At 44.2% G+C, this 20,227-nt stretch overlaps 1 protein-coding gene across 4 annotated transcripts; it reads right to left on the bottom strand.

The window, feature by feature from the left end:
* Nucleotides 1–1,549: 1,549 nt before the first annotated feature.
* On the bottom strand, nt 1,550–14,219 carry NFILZ (NFIL3 like basic leucine zipper). 4 transcript variants are annotated; one of them, XM_031604610.2, is made up of 3 exons: nt 13,932–14,219; nt 4,777–4,937; nt 1,550–3,492 (listed from the first exon to the last, which is right to left on the bottom strand). In XM_031604610.2, the coding sequence occupies exon 3, from the start codon at nt 3,469–3,471 to the stop codon at nt 2,599–2,601; it is 873 nt and encodes a 290-aa protein (XP_031460470.2). In that variant the 5' UTR covers nt 3,472–3,492; nt 4,777–4,937; nt 13,932–14,219; the 3' UTR covers nt 1,550–2,598. The 4 variants fall into 4 exon arrangements, with proteins under 4 accessions (XP_031460470.2, XP_089982175.1, XP_089982173.1 ...); XM_090126049.1 differs by lacking the exon at nt 13,932–14,219 and adding an exon at nt 10,918–11,034; XM_090126047.1 differs by lacking the exon at nt 13,932–14,219 and adding an exon at nt 10,024–10,813.
* Between the last annotated feature and the right edge of the window lie 6,008 nt (nt 14,220–20,227).

Raw genomic sequence — 20,227 nt, 5'->3', positions numbered from 1 at the left:
CCCAAATAGGAGAGGCAGTGGAGAAGGGGCTGCAAGCAACAGTGGGAAGTGGCTGAGAGGAGATGGGTGTGGGGTGCTTGGAGCCATGCAGGAGCAGGAGGAGATGATTCCTCTAGCCAAGTAATGCCGAAGCCACTTTCTTGCTGTGGGCTGTTCTCAGGGGAAGAGAGGATGGGGGGATAGTACAGGAAATCAACACACTTGTGGTTTCTTTTAATCTGCAAGTATCACTGTGTCAAGTTTCGCACCTGAAGAGCATTTGCAGCGCTCTGGTTTCCCCCCATGCCAGAAGGCACAGTAGCACCGTGTCCAGTGCTCTGCAACTGACCTCGGGGCTCTGATCTCAGCGGCTGAAGGTGAGAAGACCTGAGCTCCTCACACTGACCAGAGCACAAAGAGCACACTAGGCTGATGCTGAGCGAGCCCTGCCAGCAGCACATCGGCTGTGCATCAGTTACAGGAGTCTGAGTGGAGAGCTGCGGGCTCTGCTGTGAGCATGCAGCTAAGGACAGAAGGAAAAGAATCAGGGGGTCATAAAGGTATGTGCCCCGCAATCTGGTTCATCCTTGCTCTTCATCACAGCTACCTGTGCTCCTTCTGTGCAGGACTTACCTCCGGGGATATCTGTCCTGCTAGTTGTTCCCAGAGGGGGCAGCTCCCCAAAAGTCTGGCCAGTACACTTTACACCACTTCTGGAAACAGATTTTTATTAGGCACAGAGTGCTGATACACCTGCAGAGGTGTATCCAGATCTCATTGCGTGTGTTTAACATTACAAAATCACAGATGGCTGGGGCTGACAGAGACTTCTGGCTCCATCTAATCCATCCCCTGCTCCAGCAGGGACACCCAGAGCAGGGTGCCCAGGATTGTGTCCAGGTTGTGTGCAAAGGAGACCCAACAGCCTACTTGGGCAACCCATTGCTTTGGAACCTGCATCGAAGTGCTTCTTGATGTTCAGAAAGAAACTCTGTGTTCCAACTGAAAAGAGGTTGGCTGCTTTCTTTGCACCCTCCCTGCAGTGATAGGATGAGAGGTAATGGCTTTAAGTCGCACCAGGAGAGGTTCAGGTTGGATATTAGGAGAAACTTATTCTCAGAAAGAGTGGTGATGCATTGGCACTGACTGTCAGGGAAGTGGAGGGGTCACCATCCCTGGAGGTGTTTGAGAACCATGGAGATGTGGCACTGGGGAACATGGTCAGTGGGCATGGTGGGGTGGGCTGGGGTTGGGCTTGGGGATCTGAGAGGTCTTTTCCAACCTTAATGATTCCGTGATTCCGTGATGCAGACATTTAGAAACATTGATCAGATCACCCTCAGCTGAATCCCCTCTTTTCCAGGCTGAACATTCCCAGCTCTCCCAGCCTCTCCTAGCAATAAGGGCCCTCATTCTGAGCCAATGTGAGGGATTTTTACCCCCCACTTCACGTATCATTGTTTTTCCTTTTACACTCTTCTCATTGGTGCATTTATTCATTATCTATAAAATGCTTTCTAGAAAAATGCTTAACAATTGTCCTCATTCCACAGACAGTTCAGTGAGAACAGTGTGCCACGGAGCGGTTTTATTTTGTAAGTAATTAATTTCAAAATAAGAAAATGGATCAGACAATTCAGCTAAAGTTAAGAGAATGTTTTATAAAAGCAATTTTCAAATACAGAAGTGTCATTTCTGAAAATGCTTACATGCATTTCTGAAAATATTTACAAGGAAAGTAGTAGGACGAAGAGATGTTTCACTTTTTAGTAAAACAAAAAATAGTAATAGTCCTCCAAAATAGCTGTTACAAAAATAAATGGAAATAAATGTATCTTACGGACCGTGCTGTCTCCAGTCAAAGAGAAAAAGAGTTCATTCCCTCTGAAGATAAATTATGACAAAGTGAGGGTGAAATGGACCAGGTTCTGCTCTCAGTTCATGCCAGAGTGAATCTGCTGCCTTCTTACTGCTATTCCTTTTTCTTGCTCCAGACAGCTGGAGGGTATGAAACTCTTTCTATCCACAATTTCCAGTGTTAAACAATTAGATTTTCATCCCTGTTTGTGAAGATAGAGGTGATGACAAAGCAAAGGGAATTAAAATGGTGGTCACACCCAGCAGCTGTAGCAGTGGTGTGGAGCCACTATTGTGTTCCATGATGTGGGCACCACCTCTTTGCCTCTTCCTGCCCCTCATTCCTTCACACTTCAAGGTTGGATGGGATCCTGAGCAGCCTGATCTGGTGGGAGCACCCAGCCCACAGCTGGGTCTTGGAACTAGATGATCTTTAAGGTCCCCTCCAACCCATTCTGTGATGCTATGAAGTTTTTGTTTGGTTGGCAAGTAGAGCAACCAGGTGAAACTGAAGCTTACCAGCAGTCATGGGGTCTGGCAGGTCCACCACAGCAAGACTGACATCATGGCCAACTGCAGTTGTGCTGTAGTGATGCAGCCCAGCCCTATGACTTCCCTCAGCATTTAAGCCAAAGAGAAAAAATTACTTCCTTCTTTAAAGACATTTCCCTCCCACCCCTCCTTCCAAACGGTTCATGTCATTGGAATAAATCATGTCTGCTCCCAGAGGAGTTATTTCTGCTCCCACAGAGGGGTCCATGGTCACTGTCCTCCGAGGGCTTTGGTCTTAATCCGGAGTTTGTGAGGCAGAGCTGAAGAGCTTCGGCCCTTTGTGTGATCTTCTAAAGGGGAGGGCAAGCTACATGGGGGTGGAGGAGAAGTTTTGGGCACTTGCTGCTCATCGTCTTCATCTGAGACAGTCGTGGTGCTCTCCTTGCTCACCTCTGCCAGACTAGGACAAGGGGATGAGAAGCAGGTACTGCCTGGGAAAGGCAAATGGAACGCATGTTTGTCTGGGCAGTGGTAATCAAGGAAAGGAGAGCAAACTGTGGATCTGAAGGCTGAATCGAGCCTCTTTGGTTGGTGTAGGCCAGGTGTGTCCATAGGAACTGGCTTTGAGTCACAGCCAAGGAAGTTTCTAGATGGGTTAAAGGTTTTGCATGAAAAGTCGGCCGGCTCCAGCACCCTTGGCACAAAGCTCTTTGTGAAGCGGCAGGAATCCCCAGCAAAGGGCTCTGCTTCAGGGAACGGCGAGAGCCCTTTGTGCCCTCGGAAATAAATCCCCAGGAAATCCTGCAGGGAGCGGCCCTGGTGGGTGCTGGCATCGGGGCTGATGAGCCCAAAGCGCAGTTTGAGGGCCAGCAGCTCCGTCCTGAGGATGGCATTCTCCTCGCTGAGCGCGGCCAGCTGACTCTCCATGGCGAAGTCATTGAGTCGCCTCTTCTCCCGCGAGCGTTTGGCCGCCTCGTTGTTCTTGCGTCTCTTCTCCCAGTACATGTTGTCCTTCTTCTCGTCTGGCATGAACTCCCGTTTGCGCCGGGAGGGTCCGCTCACTCTGCTGTGCAGGAACTTTGCTTTGCTGTGCTGAAGTGTGAGGTCGCCGATGGCGCTCAGCGGCGCCATGAAGTTGTCCATGGTTGTTGATGCAGCTCAGTTCTGCCAGAATTGAGACATAAAGCTGTTACCACTGAAGCTGCTGTTAATCGTTACATTAATAAACAACATGAAGGACCAAAAAAAAAAAAAAAAGAACAAATTAAGATAACCCTGTGATTTTTTTTTCCAGCTGTCACACCAGGAACATAGTTGACGCATCCAAGTCTTCAAATCTCAATGTTGCTTCAAAAACCATCATAGAACCATAGAGTCACAGAACCAATTGAGTTGGAAGGGAACCTTCAAGGCCATGTGGTCCCACTCCCTGCAGTGAACACAGACACCCAAAGCTCCATCGGGGTGCTCAAATCTCATCCCCTGACCTTGGATGTCTCTACAGAATACCCAAAAGTTGACTAAGAGTTAAAGAGGAGACAACCCTGTGCACAATCACGAGCACTTTGCCTGACTTAAATCAGGATAACAAAAGTTACTGTTTATCTGCCACTGATCTCAAACTGCCTTGCTTAGGAGATAAGCCTCATTGCCTCTGTTTCTCAGATAAAGAAGGCAAAGGGAAGAGAATTGATTTATTTTAGTTACATACCTCAGCAGATGAAATAGGATTACATCTCAAACGCATCTCCTCAGTCCTGGATTCTCCTAAAAGCCACTGGTCTTACTTTATGAAGCTGGATTTGATTACGTTTGTGATTTTGGTAGGACAACCATCAAGAGTTATCACCACACATCTTCCTCTAAACTGCAAGCTTCCTGTAACATGTGGATCCTCCAGGAAATCAAATGGGCTGTGCTGATCAGGTAGGGATGTCTAGAAGTAAGCACCTGCATGTGGTCCCTCTGACACTCTCTATGCAAAATGGCTGCTGTTTATTTTTACGGATATAAATACCTCCAGTGTTGGCACGTTGTTGTCTACTCTGCTTTCTGCACAACGCAGATCTGCAGAATAGACAAATATGCATCTACAGACAAATCCACATTTATTTGATGTCTGACTTGTTCAGCACGACCAGAGCTCTTTGCTGGTTTAAATCAGGGCAAGTTCCAGGAAAGTACTCTGTCCCAATCAGTGTGATTTTGTAATTAAATTGTTTTAGTTTAGCTGTAACTCTTTGAGATCTCAAACAGTATGCGAAGATTCTGAGGGTAACTAAAGACCAAAACAAAGAATCTCCTTTAGTGTGAATATGTTTGGGGTAGTTCCTCTGGTTTTTGTTTAAATTGACTCCTGAACTCAAAGCATCAAAGTGAGTGTGCCTGTGGTTACTGGCAGCGTCAAAAGGCAGAAATATGCTATTGTTTTAGGGTGTAATCACTTACCAGGAATTTTTCAAGTTAGTATTTGACGTGACTTCTTTGTTGAATGAGTCAAAGATGAACAGGTGGCTTTTTCACTGTGTAAACTCATCAGCTGCATCGGGTAAAGTAGTTTGTCTTCTCCTTGTCCACCTCTTGCTCCCAGTGCCTGTCATGAGGACATCCTGTAAGAAGTTTCAAGATGTGGTAACCAACAGACTGTGGTCAACGTAGCTGGGAAGGGCATGAAATAAAAGGGACCCAAAAGAGGTATGCATGAGACAGAACAAAAAAAAGTAACAAAAAACCTGAGTTCTTCCTTCCAGCAAACAACCTCTTCTCTTATCTTCACCACGAGCAGCCTCTGATGAACTATACTTTCCAACAGGTTGTACAGAGCCCTCCAGCAAAAATATATATCTGACAGGAACTGCTTCACTGCAGATGTACGAGGTGATACACACTTCTCTTTAAATAAAACTCACTGCCTCATCAAACAATGGTGAATCTGTTTGTTGTTTTTGTTTTTTGGTTTTTTTTTTTGTGATCATAATTTGGGGTACTCAAGTTACGTTATTCTTCTTCCCAAGGATGAAATAAATTAGAATAGTGCCAGCAAAAGGCAACTGGAACAGGCATCGATTTATTTCTGTATACAGAAAGGCTAACTCGTTATTTCTCAAGGATAAAGCACGTGCACTGGAGTTATCGGGCAGTGGATTACAAAGAAAGAGAAGGAAGCACATCTTTGTGCAACGCAACATTAAAATTTGTAGTTTTGTTGCCTTGGGATAGTGTGACCATCAAAAGCAAAAGGGGAACCAAATAAAGATAGGACTAAAGATTGCACCAAGGACATCTTTGAGCTAACTCCACCTAATTGTTCTTGCATAATGAAATATTAGATGAATTCAAGTACGACATAAATCACTGAATCATGGAATGGCTTGGGTTGGAAGGGATCTTGAAGATTGTCTACTTTCAACACCTCTGCTGTGGGCAGTGTTGCCAACCACCTTATCAGACAGCAGATCAGACTGCCCAGGGCCCCACATTTCCAGCGAGTGGGTGATAGAAGCTGTAAAACTGAACACTGCTGTGGGTCACATATTTGTCTTGAATTAGAAGAGAGAATGAACCGGATAGCCTACAATGCAAACATTTTAATAAAGTGAATGTCTGTGTTTTGTTCTTTACAGTTTACTAATCTTTAATGTACATGTCTAAATGTTACAACTTTTCACATCACTTCTTCTACTTCTTAAATCTTCACATCAACTCATTTCACCCCTACTTACATCACAAATTCATCTCCACAAACACCAGTTCTACTTTTGAGCTGGATCTTGTTCTAAAACAGAGCCAGGAGGACTATTTTTTAATCAAGAACACAAGAAGGCAAAATTTTTTAACCCACAGCACAAGAAAAATGTGCAGCTGTTGGTGTGGGTCCAAGGGAAGTCACAATGATGCTCAGAAAGTTGGAGTCCCTCTGCTATGGGGAAAGCTGAGTGTTGGAGCTGTACAGACTGGCAAAGAGAAGGCTCCAGGAGACCTCACTGTGGCCTTCCAGCACTTAAATGAGGGAGAATGACTTTTTACATGGACAAGGAGGGATGGTTTTAAACAAAAAGGTTTAGATTCGATGTTAGAGGGAACAAAGGGAAAAAAACTTCCAACTACTTTTTTAAAAAAAAAAACAAAAAAAAAACCCACAATTCTACTATTCCATTATGCCATTATTGTGACAGTTGTGACAGTTTCTGGATCAAACTTTCATTTCCAGCTACCTTTCTGTACTCAATTCAGCACCCATATACATAAGAAACACGGAGACATCACTGGTGTTTGACTTCACCACAGTCAAACTGGCAGCAGAATTTAAGATTGAAAGAGTTTAAATCAGCACAAAGGTGGAGCCTCGCTTTATGCTGATGGAAATGAGGCAAAGATTGGAGCTCCATGATTTTTAAGGTCCCTTCCAACCTCAGCCATTCTATGATTTGCCCGCGTTTACACTCCTCAATCATACCAGCTTAAACTAAATCAGATCTCAGCTACTAATCTCAAACTCCTCTATACTTCTGTATCTAACCCGCAGGAGTTATTCAGAATTTGCCCTGATAAAATGAGATAGTAGCAGCAAGCCCCAGCAAGCATGGTATGATTTACAGCAGAAACCTTTGCAAACTTCTTGCAGGAACATCATGCGGTACAAGCACTGTTAAGCACCTCAGTAAACATGCTTGTGTCCTCTCTGCTGCTCGGTCTGTGGTTTGGTAATATCTCACAGTGCTCTCTAAACTCTCTAAACCTACTGGCCTATCTAAGGTGAAGGGCTATTATTATTCTAATCACGTTCTTGACTATTTCACATTCATGCTAAGGCAGCAGTTAGCAGGTGCTGCTGAGCAATACCTATTAATCTCTTTTTGTATTTCAGTGGGAGATGGCATGATCCTACAGCAGAAAGGAGGGAAAAAACAGGGAGAAAACTTATGGATCTATATTACTGAGCTCCAGGAAAACTGCTTCTGTGGTTCATACTGATGGAAGAATCAGTCTTGCTGGCAAGGCTTTAAACTTACATTCATGACAAAACTGACTCAGAAACGACGAGAATCTGCCAAAGTCACGTATTTGCTGCACATCTATTTGAAAACACACAAAGGATTGTTGACTCACATTGCCAAATGCTGCCGTAAGGCTGCCAACGTGCTGCGATGCCTCTACGTCTGTCAATGTGTTGTGATGCCTTTTCAGACAGAGCTTTAAAGTTGAGCATGTTCACTTTTTGGACCAGGTTTTCTAAAGGCTGGTTTCCACCACAGCTTTGCATTCCATTGGGTTCTTGTTTGAAAACCAGATTGCAAGACCCTGCGAGGATTTCCTTTAAAACCTGTCCATGCCCTCTGAATCTGTACAGAAAGACTTGACTTTCAGGGGGCTGAAAGATAGATTCAGCTTTTTGAATGCATTAAGATTCTAGATTAAATAGTTGCCTTTGGGGCTTAATCACAACAGGGTTTCTGTTAGGGTCAAATTGCAGTTTTCTTGCAATTTTGGGGTGCATGACACTTGAAACAACGTGAACCTCCCCAACCTCACCAGCAGAACTGCAGGTTCTTACAACTGTAAGCTGTACAAACCTCCTTCAGTTCCTCTGTACTTGTGATCAAAGCACTGTGCAGGCATTGCCCACGGCAACTAGCCTCAAAGCAACCCAGGTATTGCAAACCGACCTCGAAATTTTACCGTTTGTTGACAGTGGACTGTAAGACTGGAAATGCTTTGAAAATCTCTTAAAACCTCAAAGTTGCTGATGATTCTTTGCAAGCTACAGAGTTTTGCAGTTCTTGGTCTGCAGAACCCTCAGTGTGTGCTGCTGATGGATAAAGAATCTTCATGTGGTTTGCTCCGTCCAGCTCTCCTCTGCTCCCCAGGCACCTCCCCCTGTACACTGTGACTCAAGGTAGGACAGAGCATAAAAAAATATATTCTTTTTCTCTGGGAAGAAATCACTTTTTAAAAAAAAGAATCAAATAGCTTTCTCAGTGTTATTTCATGGTTTGGGCGAAAAGCATTGGATTTTTGGCAGATTATGCTGGATACACTCGGGTTTTTTATAGACATTTTTCACTTGTCTTATTCCTTCAGTTCCAACCCTACTGGGTAGACCCTGCCCCAGGAACATTTAAAGCCAGAATAGCTGAATTGTGCCCTTTTCTCTCACCATTTCTGCACCGCACAGTGACCTCTGAGCTGTTTCATTTGGATGCAGTAATACTGCGCAGGAGTTCCCCTGAGCTAACTCACTCCAACAAGATCAATTAGATCAATTAGCATGGTCAGGCCACACTTTCTAATGCAAATTGTTTCCTGGTAGCACATTCAAGACCAATGCACAAATTTGCAGGACCAGACCTCCTACTATATCAGATCAGAGATATTGCTTCTAGAACAAAAGGACGTAAGATTATGCCATGCAAGAGCATAGATGACAGATATGAAGTTGTTCATTTTTTGTGTGTGCGCAGTATTAATATTTTAGGTGGCAGCTTTTGTTCTTGTGCTACCAAGAAGGTGGAGCTGCGTTTCCCTTGGTGTGATGTAGGAGAAATCTTGTTCCACCACCTAATACAACAGTTGGTGGCGCGGGAGGTGGACGTCTGCTCACAGTGCATGCACGGCTCTGCCTTGCTCTGCCTACCCAGGGATGGAAAATTCCATTGGGTTCATACAGAACCTGACAAAAAAAAATGCTGTCACGACACTTTCTTTAAAAGTGAAGATCAATTCATTAAGATAACCTCATCATTATCTGAAAGTTACCCCAGATGATATGGTGGTGCCTCATCAAAAGGAAGAAATGAGAGGCGGATGAGACCAACAGGTAAGTCCCTTCCTCTCCATGGCAAAGAATATCATTGCTATGAAATCAGTGAGGTCTGAGTGTGTGTTTAAAGCAAAGCATAGGCTACGAGCTTCTCATGAGACAAAGCAGAAATGCTGCCTTAAGTAAAAGTGCCATTAATTTTTGCAAATCTGCGGCTTTCAGTCCTGGAAATGAGAAGTCGAGACCCAGAAGGAAACAGTTCAACGCCTTTCTCATCTTTCCTAGATATTACCACCAAAGTCAGTACCAAGGACATGTGAAAACCTCTTTTGAAAGACTGTGCACAACCATTTGCGAATGACAAAATCCCCCACCCTGCAGACACTGCAAAGACACCACTGTCACAGTCAATAACAATACTTAAGGAGGAAAATCAAAACAAACCCTATTAAAAGCAACGTACTGCCCCTAAGTTTCAAAATCCATTTGCTAACAAACAGCCATCAGAACAGAACACCTTCTACAGCTGATACTCCTGACTCTTTTCTTTATCCTTTCACCTGTTGCAAAAAGCCCATCCCTAAAGACTTTCTTTGGACAGGAAAACCTTCGGGACCTGCTTGATCGCCCATTCTCCTGTTCCTTGTGCACTCACATCAGCAGTCACAAAATATTCCTGATTTAGAAAACTGCTACTGAGCCATGCAGACACAGGCACGCAGCACACAGAAAGCCCCACGGGGTTCTGCTACCCCAGCAGTGCACTCACTGAGACCCCAGCCCTAAGAAACAGCTTTGCCATAAGTGAACAAACCACAGCCTAGCCCTCCCTCTCTTTTCCTGCTCCATCTCTACCACAAACACCTCCAGGATGGAGGACCAATAACAGCATCCCCTTTCAAACACTCCTAAATAAAACTCATCTCAGCTCTTACCCTTCTGTTTCAGAATGAGAAATAGAAACCATTCTCACAAAATAAGTATCCGATCAGGAGCAGAGCATGGCGAGGAGCAGGTATTTCTGTGCGCTGTGCCATCCCCATTGCTTTCTGGTAGGAAGACCCCCATCGTTGTGTTCTTTTGCAGTGGTTCCATCGCAGGATCTGATGCTCTCTAGAGACACTCCTTTTGCTTTTTAAAGGAAGGAAGCCATCACTACTCGTTTGCCTTGAAGGCTGCCGGGCCTCCTGCGCTCTCTGAAGTGTGTGCAAAGGGCACCCACTGCAGAATGTGATCACATCTCTCATTCATTAACTGTTAATATCAAGATTTTCTGTCAGAGGTTTCCCTTTCACTCTGCTATCACAGGAAATAAATGAAACTTTTGAAGATGCTGCAAGGCAGAGTCATGCATCTGCCTGAGTTTCTATCACACAGAGAACTGGTGAGAAACCCACTGCTTCTCAAGATGAAACTCCTTATTTCAGTCCCAACTCATTGAGTTTCTCCGTTCCCAAAGCGACTTGGTGCTTATCAGTGCTTTATCAGATTCAAAATACATACTCCTGGGTAACTGAAGCGAAATGGTTACGTAAATTCACCTGGTCCAGTCCTAGAAATAATATTTCTGGTTTAAAATGAATTGCTGCTGCTGAGTTCTGTCTGAAGCTATACTGAGGAGCTCCTCTACAAATGCTGTGTGACCCATTCCAGATTCCACCCAGAGCAGCAGAAATCAGCATCCAGGTTATAATGCTTTTTTACAGAAATACAGCAGGGTTTTTTTTTTTTTTTTTTTTTACAGCAGTAGAAAAACAACATTTTTCCATGCCTTGAGTTATTCTTTGCACTATTACTACGCACAACTGGACACAGATTGCTGTACTCACCACCGCCTTTGCTCTCACCAGCAGTCCTTTGCTCTGTGAGATCTCCAACTGCACTAGACCAGTCCTCACCTTCCCCAGCACCAATGGTGGGGACGCTTCAATCCAAGCACTGATGGTGGGGGCACTTCACCTCCAACCATCACAGCCACACCGACATGGCAGCAAAGCAAAAGCACACGTCAAACCAACACTACGTGACAGCCGAGCCGGAAGGATGGAGGAGAGACCCAGAAACCAGAGGAAAATATGAGAGAAATTTCAAGGAGTGAGAAATCCAAGGAAATTTTTTTCGAATTTGGTTTTTAAGGAAAAATTATGTCATGTTGTTTTTCAGATAAGTAAGGATACGCCACGGCCACTGAAAGTCATGGAAGGTAAGAGAAAACGGAGCGTATCCCACTGTCAATTTATTTATCCCACTATTTATTTATTTAATGACAGAACTGTTCAAATAACTTTACTGACACTCTTCAGAAACAGATCTTTAGTGCACACTTTGCTATTCATTTACCACTACCTTTTGTCTGCTAACAGTAATGACTCCCTCGGTAGAACTACACTTTATGTTGCTTATATAAATAACCAAGAGATTATGAACAGCAGAATGAGATTTGGCAGATTTGCAGCATCCAGACAGATAGACATCTCTGGCCTATGTAGTGTCACTTGGTTTTACAACAAATACTGCCTTATTAACTTGCATTTTATATCTGCCATCTCGCTGCTTATGTAGAAGGGGAAATTTGGTTAATTCCACAGAATTCAGGATGGCGGTTTCGTTTTATTTTGCATATCAGCTTTTCTCTCTAGAGGATTTTCTACTGCAGATCAACTTATGATGACCATCAAGTACAAAAATAATATGGGTTTTTGCATGGAACGGAAAGCAAGGCCACAGCTACAGCTACCACAGCAACCTAAGAAAGTTCCAACGGGCCATGATTTTGGGGGGTAAAAAAATGTTTGTGGATTCCTCCTTTCTGCCCATACAGGAGGAATTACCTTGTTTTAGAGTTCACAGGAACCCATTAAGAAAGAAAGCGTTATGGCCCAGCCTTTGGTTTTCTGCTTGTAGGCTGTGCTGTGGTCTATCAGCACAAAACCAAAGCCCTTGGTAGAGATTTATGTGCTGTTTTCAAGTGCTTCTAACACCAAATAAGGCCCTTGAAGTGGAATATGTGAACCTTCTAAATTCATGACTATGACATTCATCCCACTCTACTAATAATATGTTTTATCTTCTTCACTGTAACATTAAATTTTCGCCACAGCAAAATAAGGACAGTGAATCCTGGGCAGTAAAGTGGGGTTAAATATTCCTTTTCTTCGTGTACAAGTGTCATGAGAGGTGTCAGCCTTAAAATTCAAAACCAAAACTACTTCGCCACAAGCTACAGAGATAACACAATAATTTTACACCTTCCTCCAGGTACATAAACACGCATCACCTGAAAACTGACTGCATATAATTCCAAGAGTTTATTTGGAATAGTTTTCCCTTTCTTCCTGCCTCTCATTTGTTACTGAAGGGAAAATCTAGAGAGGAAATGACAACAGCCCTTCCCCATCTTTGAAATGAGATGTAAAAGCTTTTTCAAAGCAAGAAAGGAAAAGGCTTGTTGCCAGAAGCTTTGTGAAGTGAAGAAACCACGTTAAAAGCTGAGCAATGGTAGAAAGAAAGTCCGACATAATGTTGATGATTAATTTTTTTAAGCAGTTTTCAACATCTGGATCATTTGAATTTTTGATCTTGGCTCTCAGTTCTTCTAACGTGACCAGGGATGTACTGAAGGGCATACACATCAATACCTTCCCCATACAGAGACAGCAAAGGGAAGCCAATTACACAGACTTGGAAAGAAAGGATGAGATTTTCAGAACAGTTTTGCAGCTAGGAACTCTACATTTTTTAAAAGCTGGCCATAAGCGTCAAAGGAAGGACAGGATGAGGAGGCAGAAGATGGAAGCAGAAGGTTTGAAACACTTAGAAACCAGCTTAGAAAGAAAACTGGTGGGTCCTTGACACTCAAGGTCTGGCTGGATGGGGCTCTGAGCCTTTTGGAGCTGTGGGTGTCCCTGTTCATTGCCAGGGAGTTGGACTAGACAGACTTTAATGGTCCCTTCCAACTCCAACAATTCTATGATTCTAAGAAAGCTGATTGTGCTGTCAGTGGTTTCACCAAAGCCAACTGGCCTCATCATCTCTACCAGCAAAGCTTTGTACAGAGATACACAAACAGCTGGGTTCTCCTTTTGGCCAAGGAAGTCACCTCTCTATTACAGCTCCTCTGCAGAGATCGTGTCTACCCCTTTCTTAGGAGCTGCAAGTCCAGCACTTTATGTTCACCATGTTATGATCAAGCTCAGCTACTCTGCTGGCTGCCATAGACACACCAGGGGATGCTCTAGAAACAACAAAATCTGCACAATGTAGAAAGCAAATTCTTCCTTACTCTCACAGCCAGGAAAATGCAAGCTCCAGAAGCGACAAAAATATCTGAGCACCTCAACAAGGCAAACACCATACAATAAAATCCACAAATACAACCACTCCAGTGCTCCTCACTAAGGAGAGGAAGAAAAATTTTGGAAAAGGTATGAAGCACTGCAAGATGGTGAGTGTGCACACATCACGTCTGTGAACAGATAGATGGTGTGTTTGCAGGGAGTTGGAATGAATGTAAGGAGTTCAGAGGAAAAAAAGGAGGAAGGGAAGGGAAGGGAAGGGAAGGGAAGGGAAGGGAAGGGAAGGGAAGGGAAGGGAAGGGAAGGGAAGGGAAGGGAAGGGAAGGGAAGGGAAGGGAAGGGAAGGGAAGGGAAGGGAAGGGAAGGGAAGGGAAGGGAAGGGAAGGGAAGGGAAGGGAAGGGAAGGGAAGGGAAGGGAAGGGAAGGGAAGGGAAGGGAAGGGAAGGGAAGGGAAGGGAAGGGAAGGGAAGGGAAGGGAAGGGAAGGGAAGGGAAGGGAAGGGAAGGGAAGGCATTGCCTGGTGCCTGGGTCCCCTGGCCAGGACTTACCTTGTAGGTCACACAGGGTCAGCCTGCATTGGCTCCTGTCCAACAAGCACTGTGCAGGGTGAGGGGTGATGAGCTCCTCTTCTGCCTCAGAGCTTGATTGCTGGTGACAGCCCTGTCCTGAGAAACGTGCCAGTGGGTCAGTGAAGATCTTTTTTTCTTTTATCTTTTAATTTTTTTTTTTTTTTTTTTTTTAAATAATGAGGTCTCAGGAAAGCCAGAGTCATGCAGTCATTACGTAAGAGGAGGTGGCAGGGCAGACAGCACTACGAGAATCAGGTGGCCCCGGTGGCACCGCTGCTTTCACTATGCTTCCCGTTAGCATTTACACCCTGAACACTCGTCATCCCCAGTGGTGGCAGTGGAGGGGGTGGCCTCCCTGAGCCTGAAGTTGAAGAGAGTCTGCTGCAGGGGTTGAGTCACTCAGAAAGCTACGTGTCCAAGTGCCTCATGCATGGAGCTGAGGGAGGGGGCCGTGCTGGTGAGGGGCAGTGGTGGCAGAGCCCCACTGGGAGATGGGAGGGGAAGGAAGGAGGGCAGAATTACCCTGAGCATGCAGTAGATGTGGGGAGAAAGATCCCATGCTGGTAATCATAGAATCATAGAAAGGCTCGGGTTGGAGGAGACCTTAAAGATTATCTAGTTCCAAGCCCCTGCCATGGGCTGGGCTGCCAGACATCAGATCAGGCTGCCCAGGGCCCCATCCAACCCATCCTTGGGCACCTCCAGGGATGGGGCACTCACATTCCTTCTAACCCCTACAATCCTGTGATTCTCTGGGCATTTCAGTGCCTCAACACCATTTGAGTAAAAAAAAAATTCCCCCTAAAAGCTAGCCGAAATCTCCCTTTTCTTTTGCTTAAAGCCATTCTCTATTGTCCTATCAGACCGTGTAAAATATCACTCTCCCTTCTACTTGTAAGCTCCCTTTCAGTGCTGGAAAACCCCAGGGAGGTCTTCCTGAAGCCTTCTCTTCTCCAAGCTGAACACCCCCAGCACCCTCAGCCTTTCTCCAGCACTTTTTTATCTTCGTGGCCCTCCTCTGGACCCACTCTGACAGCCCCACATCCTTCCTGTGCTGGAGTTCCCGGATCTGGATGCACTACTCTAAATGGGGCCTCATGAGGGTAGAGCAGAGGGGACTGTCCCCTCTCTGCCCACTGCTCCTCCTCTGTAGGTGCAGCCCAGGGGTCTGTTGGCTGTCTGGGTTGCAAGCACACACTGCTGGCTCCTGTCCATCTTTTCATCCATCAGGACCCCCAAGACCTTCTCTGCAGGGCTGCTCTCAAGGAGTTCTTCTCCCAGTCTGTATTCCCACCTGGGATTGCCCCAACCCCACACTTGGCTTTGTTGAACCTCATCAGGTTATCATGTGCCCACCTTTTCAAGCCTGTCTAGGTCCCTTTGGATAGCATCCCTTCCTTCTGCTGTATGAACTGCACCACTCAGCCTGCTGCCATCAGCAAACTCACTGAGGGTGCACTTGACCCCACTGTCTTGGGCTGCATATAAAATAAGTAATATAGTTAATGTACGTGAGTAACAAAACATCTTTTTTAAAAGATTTTCTATGAAAACGTTTTTTAAAAGGCATGAAAAACATAGGAATAGTGGGATATTTGAGCTCATTTTTGTGAAATTGGTGCATCAAAGACTGTTTCAATGGAAGTAGATGCAATTCTTAGTGAGTTCTCAAGGTGCTTGTCTGAGAGTTTTGATCTGATTTTACTCTTCCTGTGCTTCATCCTTCAATGTATTTGTTCACAGAAGTATGTGCTGCCAGAAAGTGATGGCACAAATAAGATGTGGTTGTGAAACGAGGGATTTTTTTTATATTAAAGTTAGTGGTATCTCTCTATGGATTTAAATTCCTGATCACTAAAGTGAAGATATTCATTGGCTGCAAATTTTATGGTGCTGATACTTTCATGGTGTACACTGCATCTGCTTTGACAGTGCTGGGATCTCATTGTGCTTTTGCTTTCTGTTGTAACACAGTGATGACGTTCCGCTGATACAGCTGGGATTCACTTTGCTGGATGAGGATTACAGCTTGTCTTGCATACCCCAGGGACAGGAAAAAAAAGGACATTGCTCTGCTGAGGCTCAGTGCAATCCAGAGAAGCTGATAGTCACCATTGTAGGCAGCTTTACCTGTTTGTAAACATGTCGATAGCCTGTGCCACCTGGTGGACACCAAAGATGAAACACTGAGATGTACTGGGGTGAATTAAATGCTTGCTGAATGCACAAACACTGCTCTGAGTCCCAGACATCAACTGGTTCAATCCATAGACTTGGAGTGGAAGAGCAGTGAGAGCTGAACCACCCAACGCAAGGGGTACAAATGGGGCTGGGGATACATCAGCTTTTACAGAATCTCTTCTTGGTCATTTTAATCATTGTGAATTAAAATGCTCAAAGTATCTGAGTGACTTTGATCTTAGTTCTCTGTGTAAAATGTGTCAGCTTTGCTCTGGATGTTTGGCTGTATCCTACTGGGTGATACAGCCCAGGACTGTGGGTCTGGGAACAGGCTGAGCTGTAGAGGGCATTCTTCTCCCTCTTTATTCCCAAAAGAAATCACAATGAGAGTTACTGCTCAGGTTCCTGCTGCAAGCCTAGAGCCAGGAGCACCAGCTTAACTTCAGACTGCTCAACAACAGGCTGGACTATACCAACCATAACCATGCTTAGAATATAATATTTTTCTTAATTTTTTCCATTGGGAAATAAGGCCATGGGGTTTTCTACCTGTCAAGATAGAAGATGCTGAGAACTGTTGTTTTGTTTTTTTTTTTCCATGGAAAAACAACCTTCTGACTTAAAGATCTGGAAATACTTATCTCCAGAAATTATGATCTAACTGCAACATGTTGGAAGTGGTGAGTTATGAAAGGAAATATGAATAAAAGGCCTTTTTATGGAAATGCATCGTGTACAGTGATTGGGCCATTACATCGGATAGTGAGAGCATTTCAGATATTCAGAGATCATTTTGGAGACTGTTGCACCCAATGGTTTCTGTGTTGCCATCTGCTGTGCAGAAGAGCTGCACGAAGAAAAACATTCAATCCATTTTTCCACAGAAATATGGGTTTTCATCTAGCAGGATATTTTCCACAGCAAATATCAATTTTCAATTATAATTGAATATTCATACTCAAAGTTTGGAAATCTCTCTTATTTCTTCTCTCCACTGGTTTTCAATGTGGACAATCAAAACATTGCAGCCAAAAGATTCCCACATTGTTTGTTTGCTTTTGTAGGTTTTTTTTTTTGTTTTTTTTTTTTGTTTTTGTTTTTGTCATGTTGGTTTCAAATTGCCTCCAAAGGATAAGAAGAAAAACTGCTCAAAAAAGACAACTCCTTTTTCTGCTTATTGTTGTCAAAATCATTGCCAGGAACAAAAAAATGTACAAACAGCTCTAAGTGTATCTGTGGGACTGCCAGACTTCTTGCTGCAAGGAAGATGCTCAGGGAAGCGCTGCAGTCGTTGTTCCCAGGGGTGTTTAAGGATAGGATAGATGTGGTACTTGGGGACATGATTTACTGGGCAATATTGGTGGTGGGTGGATGGTTGGGCTGGATGATTTCAAAGGTCTTTTCCAACCTTAATGATTCTACGAGTCCCTGGGGACTTTTCATGGTTCTGAGATATGGATTTCCTTTCTGCTTCTTTTATTAACTCAAAGTGAAGCTGAACACACGTGCATTGCTGTGACCAGGGTAGTGGAAAACCTGAAAAAGTCATATTAAGTCTCACCTTTCCTGGTGAGATCACAGAATCATAGAATGGCTTGGGTTGGAAGGGACCTCAAGGATCATCAAGCTCCAAGCCCATAATGCTGTATCTGAACCTTGTCTTCAAAACCTCACCCATGCACCCACATTAACAACCACAGAGAGCTCCTCCTTTGCACTCAAAGGCTGTGGGCTTTCATCCCTTTGGGCTTCTTCATGCTCTTCCCCTGAGCCCCAACAATAAACTGCTGTGCTCCTTCACCACCATCATTCTGACTTTACCTGTACAGACATGTTACTGATTTCAAGAGAAATGACTTGCATGATGATTGCAGAGGAGGAGAGGGAATAGAAATATCTCATCAGTTTGGAGGATTGCTGCCTTCAGTGGTCATTCACCCCAGCTACTAATAAGAATAGACTCTGTCTACAGCCCCTCACATTCTTCTGCCAATTACTACACAATAATGAGATGTGACATATTTTAGCCAAAATGAAGGAGAGACTTTCATATAAGCTCTGTAACTCACTGTCACATTAGAGAAAGAAGCTCAGTGATGGACAGTGATTTGGATTTGGACTGCCAGGATGATAACACTGAGTTGGCCTCTCATTGCAGTGATCTTGGAGGTATTTGGCAATTGGGATGGATTTTGCTTCTATCACTGCAGTTCTGCACAGATTTTGGCCCTGGGAAGTAGTTGGCCTGAAGGGCTGGAAGGCTTCTCCATCCCTTCTGTCATGCCTGAGCCATTGTTTAAGAGTTGGCAGCAGTTTCTGCTATTAAAACCCGCTGACATCTGTAGTGTCAGTGCTGTCACTCTGAGACCAGGGTGTGCCATTTCACTGCTAGACTGAGGGAATGATGCTGGTCAAACCACTCGAGATGAGATGGAGCAGCAAAAGAGGCAGATTATTAATCAGTTTGTGAAGGTCCTTGGAGGAAATGGGGTTTTAAAGAATGGGAAGGGAAAGGGGAAAGGAAAGGGGAGAAGAAAAGGGAAAGGGAGGGGGAGAGGTAAAGGGAAAAGGGAAAAGGGAAAAGGGAAAAGGGAAAAGGGAAAAGGGAAAAGGGAAAAGGGAAAAGGGAAAAGGGAAAAGGGAAAAGGGAAAGGAAAACAAATAGGTTTTCTCATAAAAATTAAATCATGGACACCAGGGAGAATGCAGTTCATGTTCACTGTAGTTAAGGTGAGTTTGAAGTGCTTAGGAGGCTTCCACTTTAGGTAGGCAGTTTGCAAACAAACAAACGTACAACCTGTGTTATTGTGTGCATGCAGAGATCTGCACCTTGAATTCATTTATATACACATACACACACAGAAACCTATCTAGATATGCCTGGGCATAAACATGCCTGATTATTTCTGCGCCAAGTTCCACAGAGGAGTTATTCTGCAGCTCAAAGGGTCAAAAACAAAGTGCAGAAAATGTAGGTAATTATTTGTCCTGACTGTAAGTCATATCATCCTTTGGAAATTGCTCACAAGGAACATTTACATCCTCCTTCCACGGACTCGGTGGGAAGAATGATCTCCACAAATTCCCATCACTTAATTCCCTCATCATTTAAGCTCTACCTCTGAAATCTGTTTTCCCTTACATGGGTCTTCTCAGTCTGCATCTGTACTAAGGCATCCCCTGATCCCAGTGATGGAGGGTGAACTGTGTGTGTCATTCTCCATTGACGTGAGCTCCCATTTCCATCTCGTCAAGCTGGCTTTCTCCATCCACATCCATGGCCTGCACTTGTTCTATTGCCAGTATACAGAGAAACAAGGTCAAAACCCACAAGGGAAGGAGTGACAAGGATGGGAGACTGGGGTATGCTAAAATCAAGAAAGGCAATTGATGTATAAATGGATGCTGGACTAGATGATGTACTGGCACAATCCAGTATCTATCTTCTTGTGTTTGGTTTTTAACCACTGTACAGTCCATAGAATGCTTTTTCCATCCTCATTTTGCTTTGTGTCAGTTGATACACAAACACAAAAAACAGAATTCTTTCTCCTTTTCCACTTATCATATCTCTTATTAACCATTGCAGACTTTTTCCATGCCTTTTTATTTGTTAACATTTTGGAATATCTAGTTAAATGTTATATGAAAGTGGTTAGAGCAAGACAGTGTGTTTGGGGATTTCCCTATTTACTGTCATAAAAATACTGAGTTCCTTTTTTTGAAGGTGAGGTTTGCACAGGCTCACACAGACACACAAAAAGTAGCACTTTGTCCATCTTAGCATAGCATCCATGTAATTTCAACACCTGCACAGAAGAAGGACCAAAATATCCTTGTTTATGCCTGTGTGTGTATTTGCACACACATTTGGACGTGGGTTGGTGAAAACTGTGGCATAAGCAAACAGTTGCACTGATGGAGATCTTAGACTTAAACCTGGCATCAAAGTTGATCAGCAAAGACCACATGCTTGGTCCTTGTAAACCATTGGTTAAGTCTCTTTGCTTGAGGGTCTTTCCTATTGGAGCCTTAGGACCTGCCCTTGCTGTCACTTCCCACATACGTTCTTGCTGTGCTTCTTGCTTGCAAAT

The sequence above is a fragment of the Phasianus colchicus genome, chromosome 28, assembly GCF_987193195.1.
Source record: "Phasianus colchicus chromosome 28, bPhaCol1.hap1.1, whole genome shotgun sequence".
NCBI classification, from domain to species: Eukaryota; Metazoa; Chordata; class Aves; order Galliformes; family Phasianidae; genus Phasianus; species Phasianus colchicus.
The sequence above is the reverse complement of the archived record's forward strand: the minus strand, read 5'-3'. Positions and strand labels throughout refer to the sequence as shown.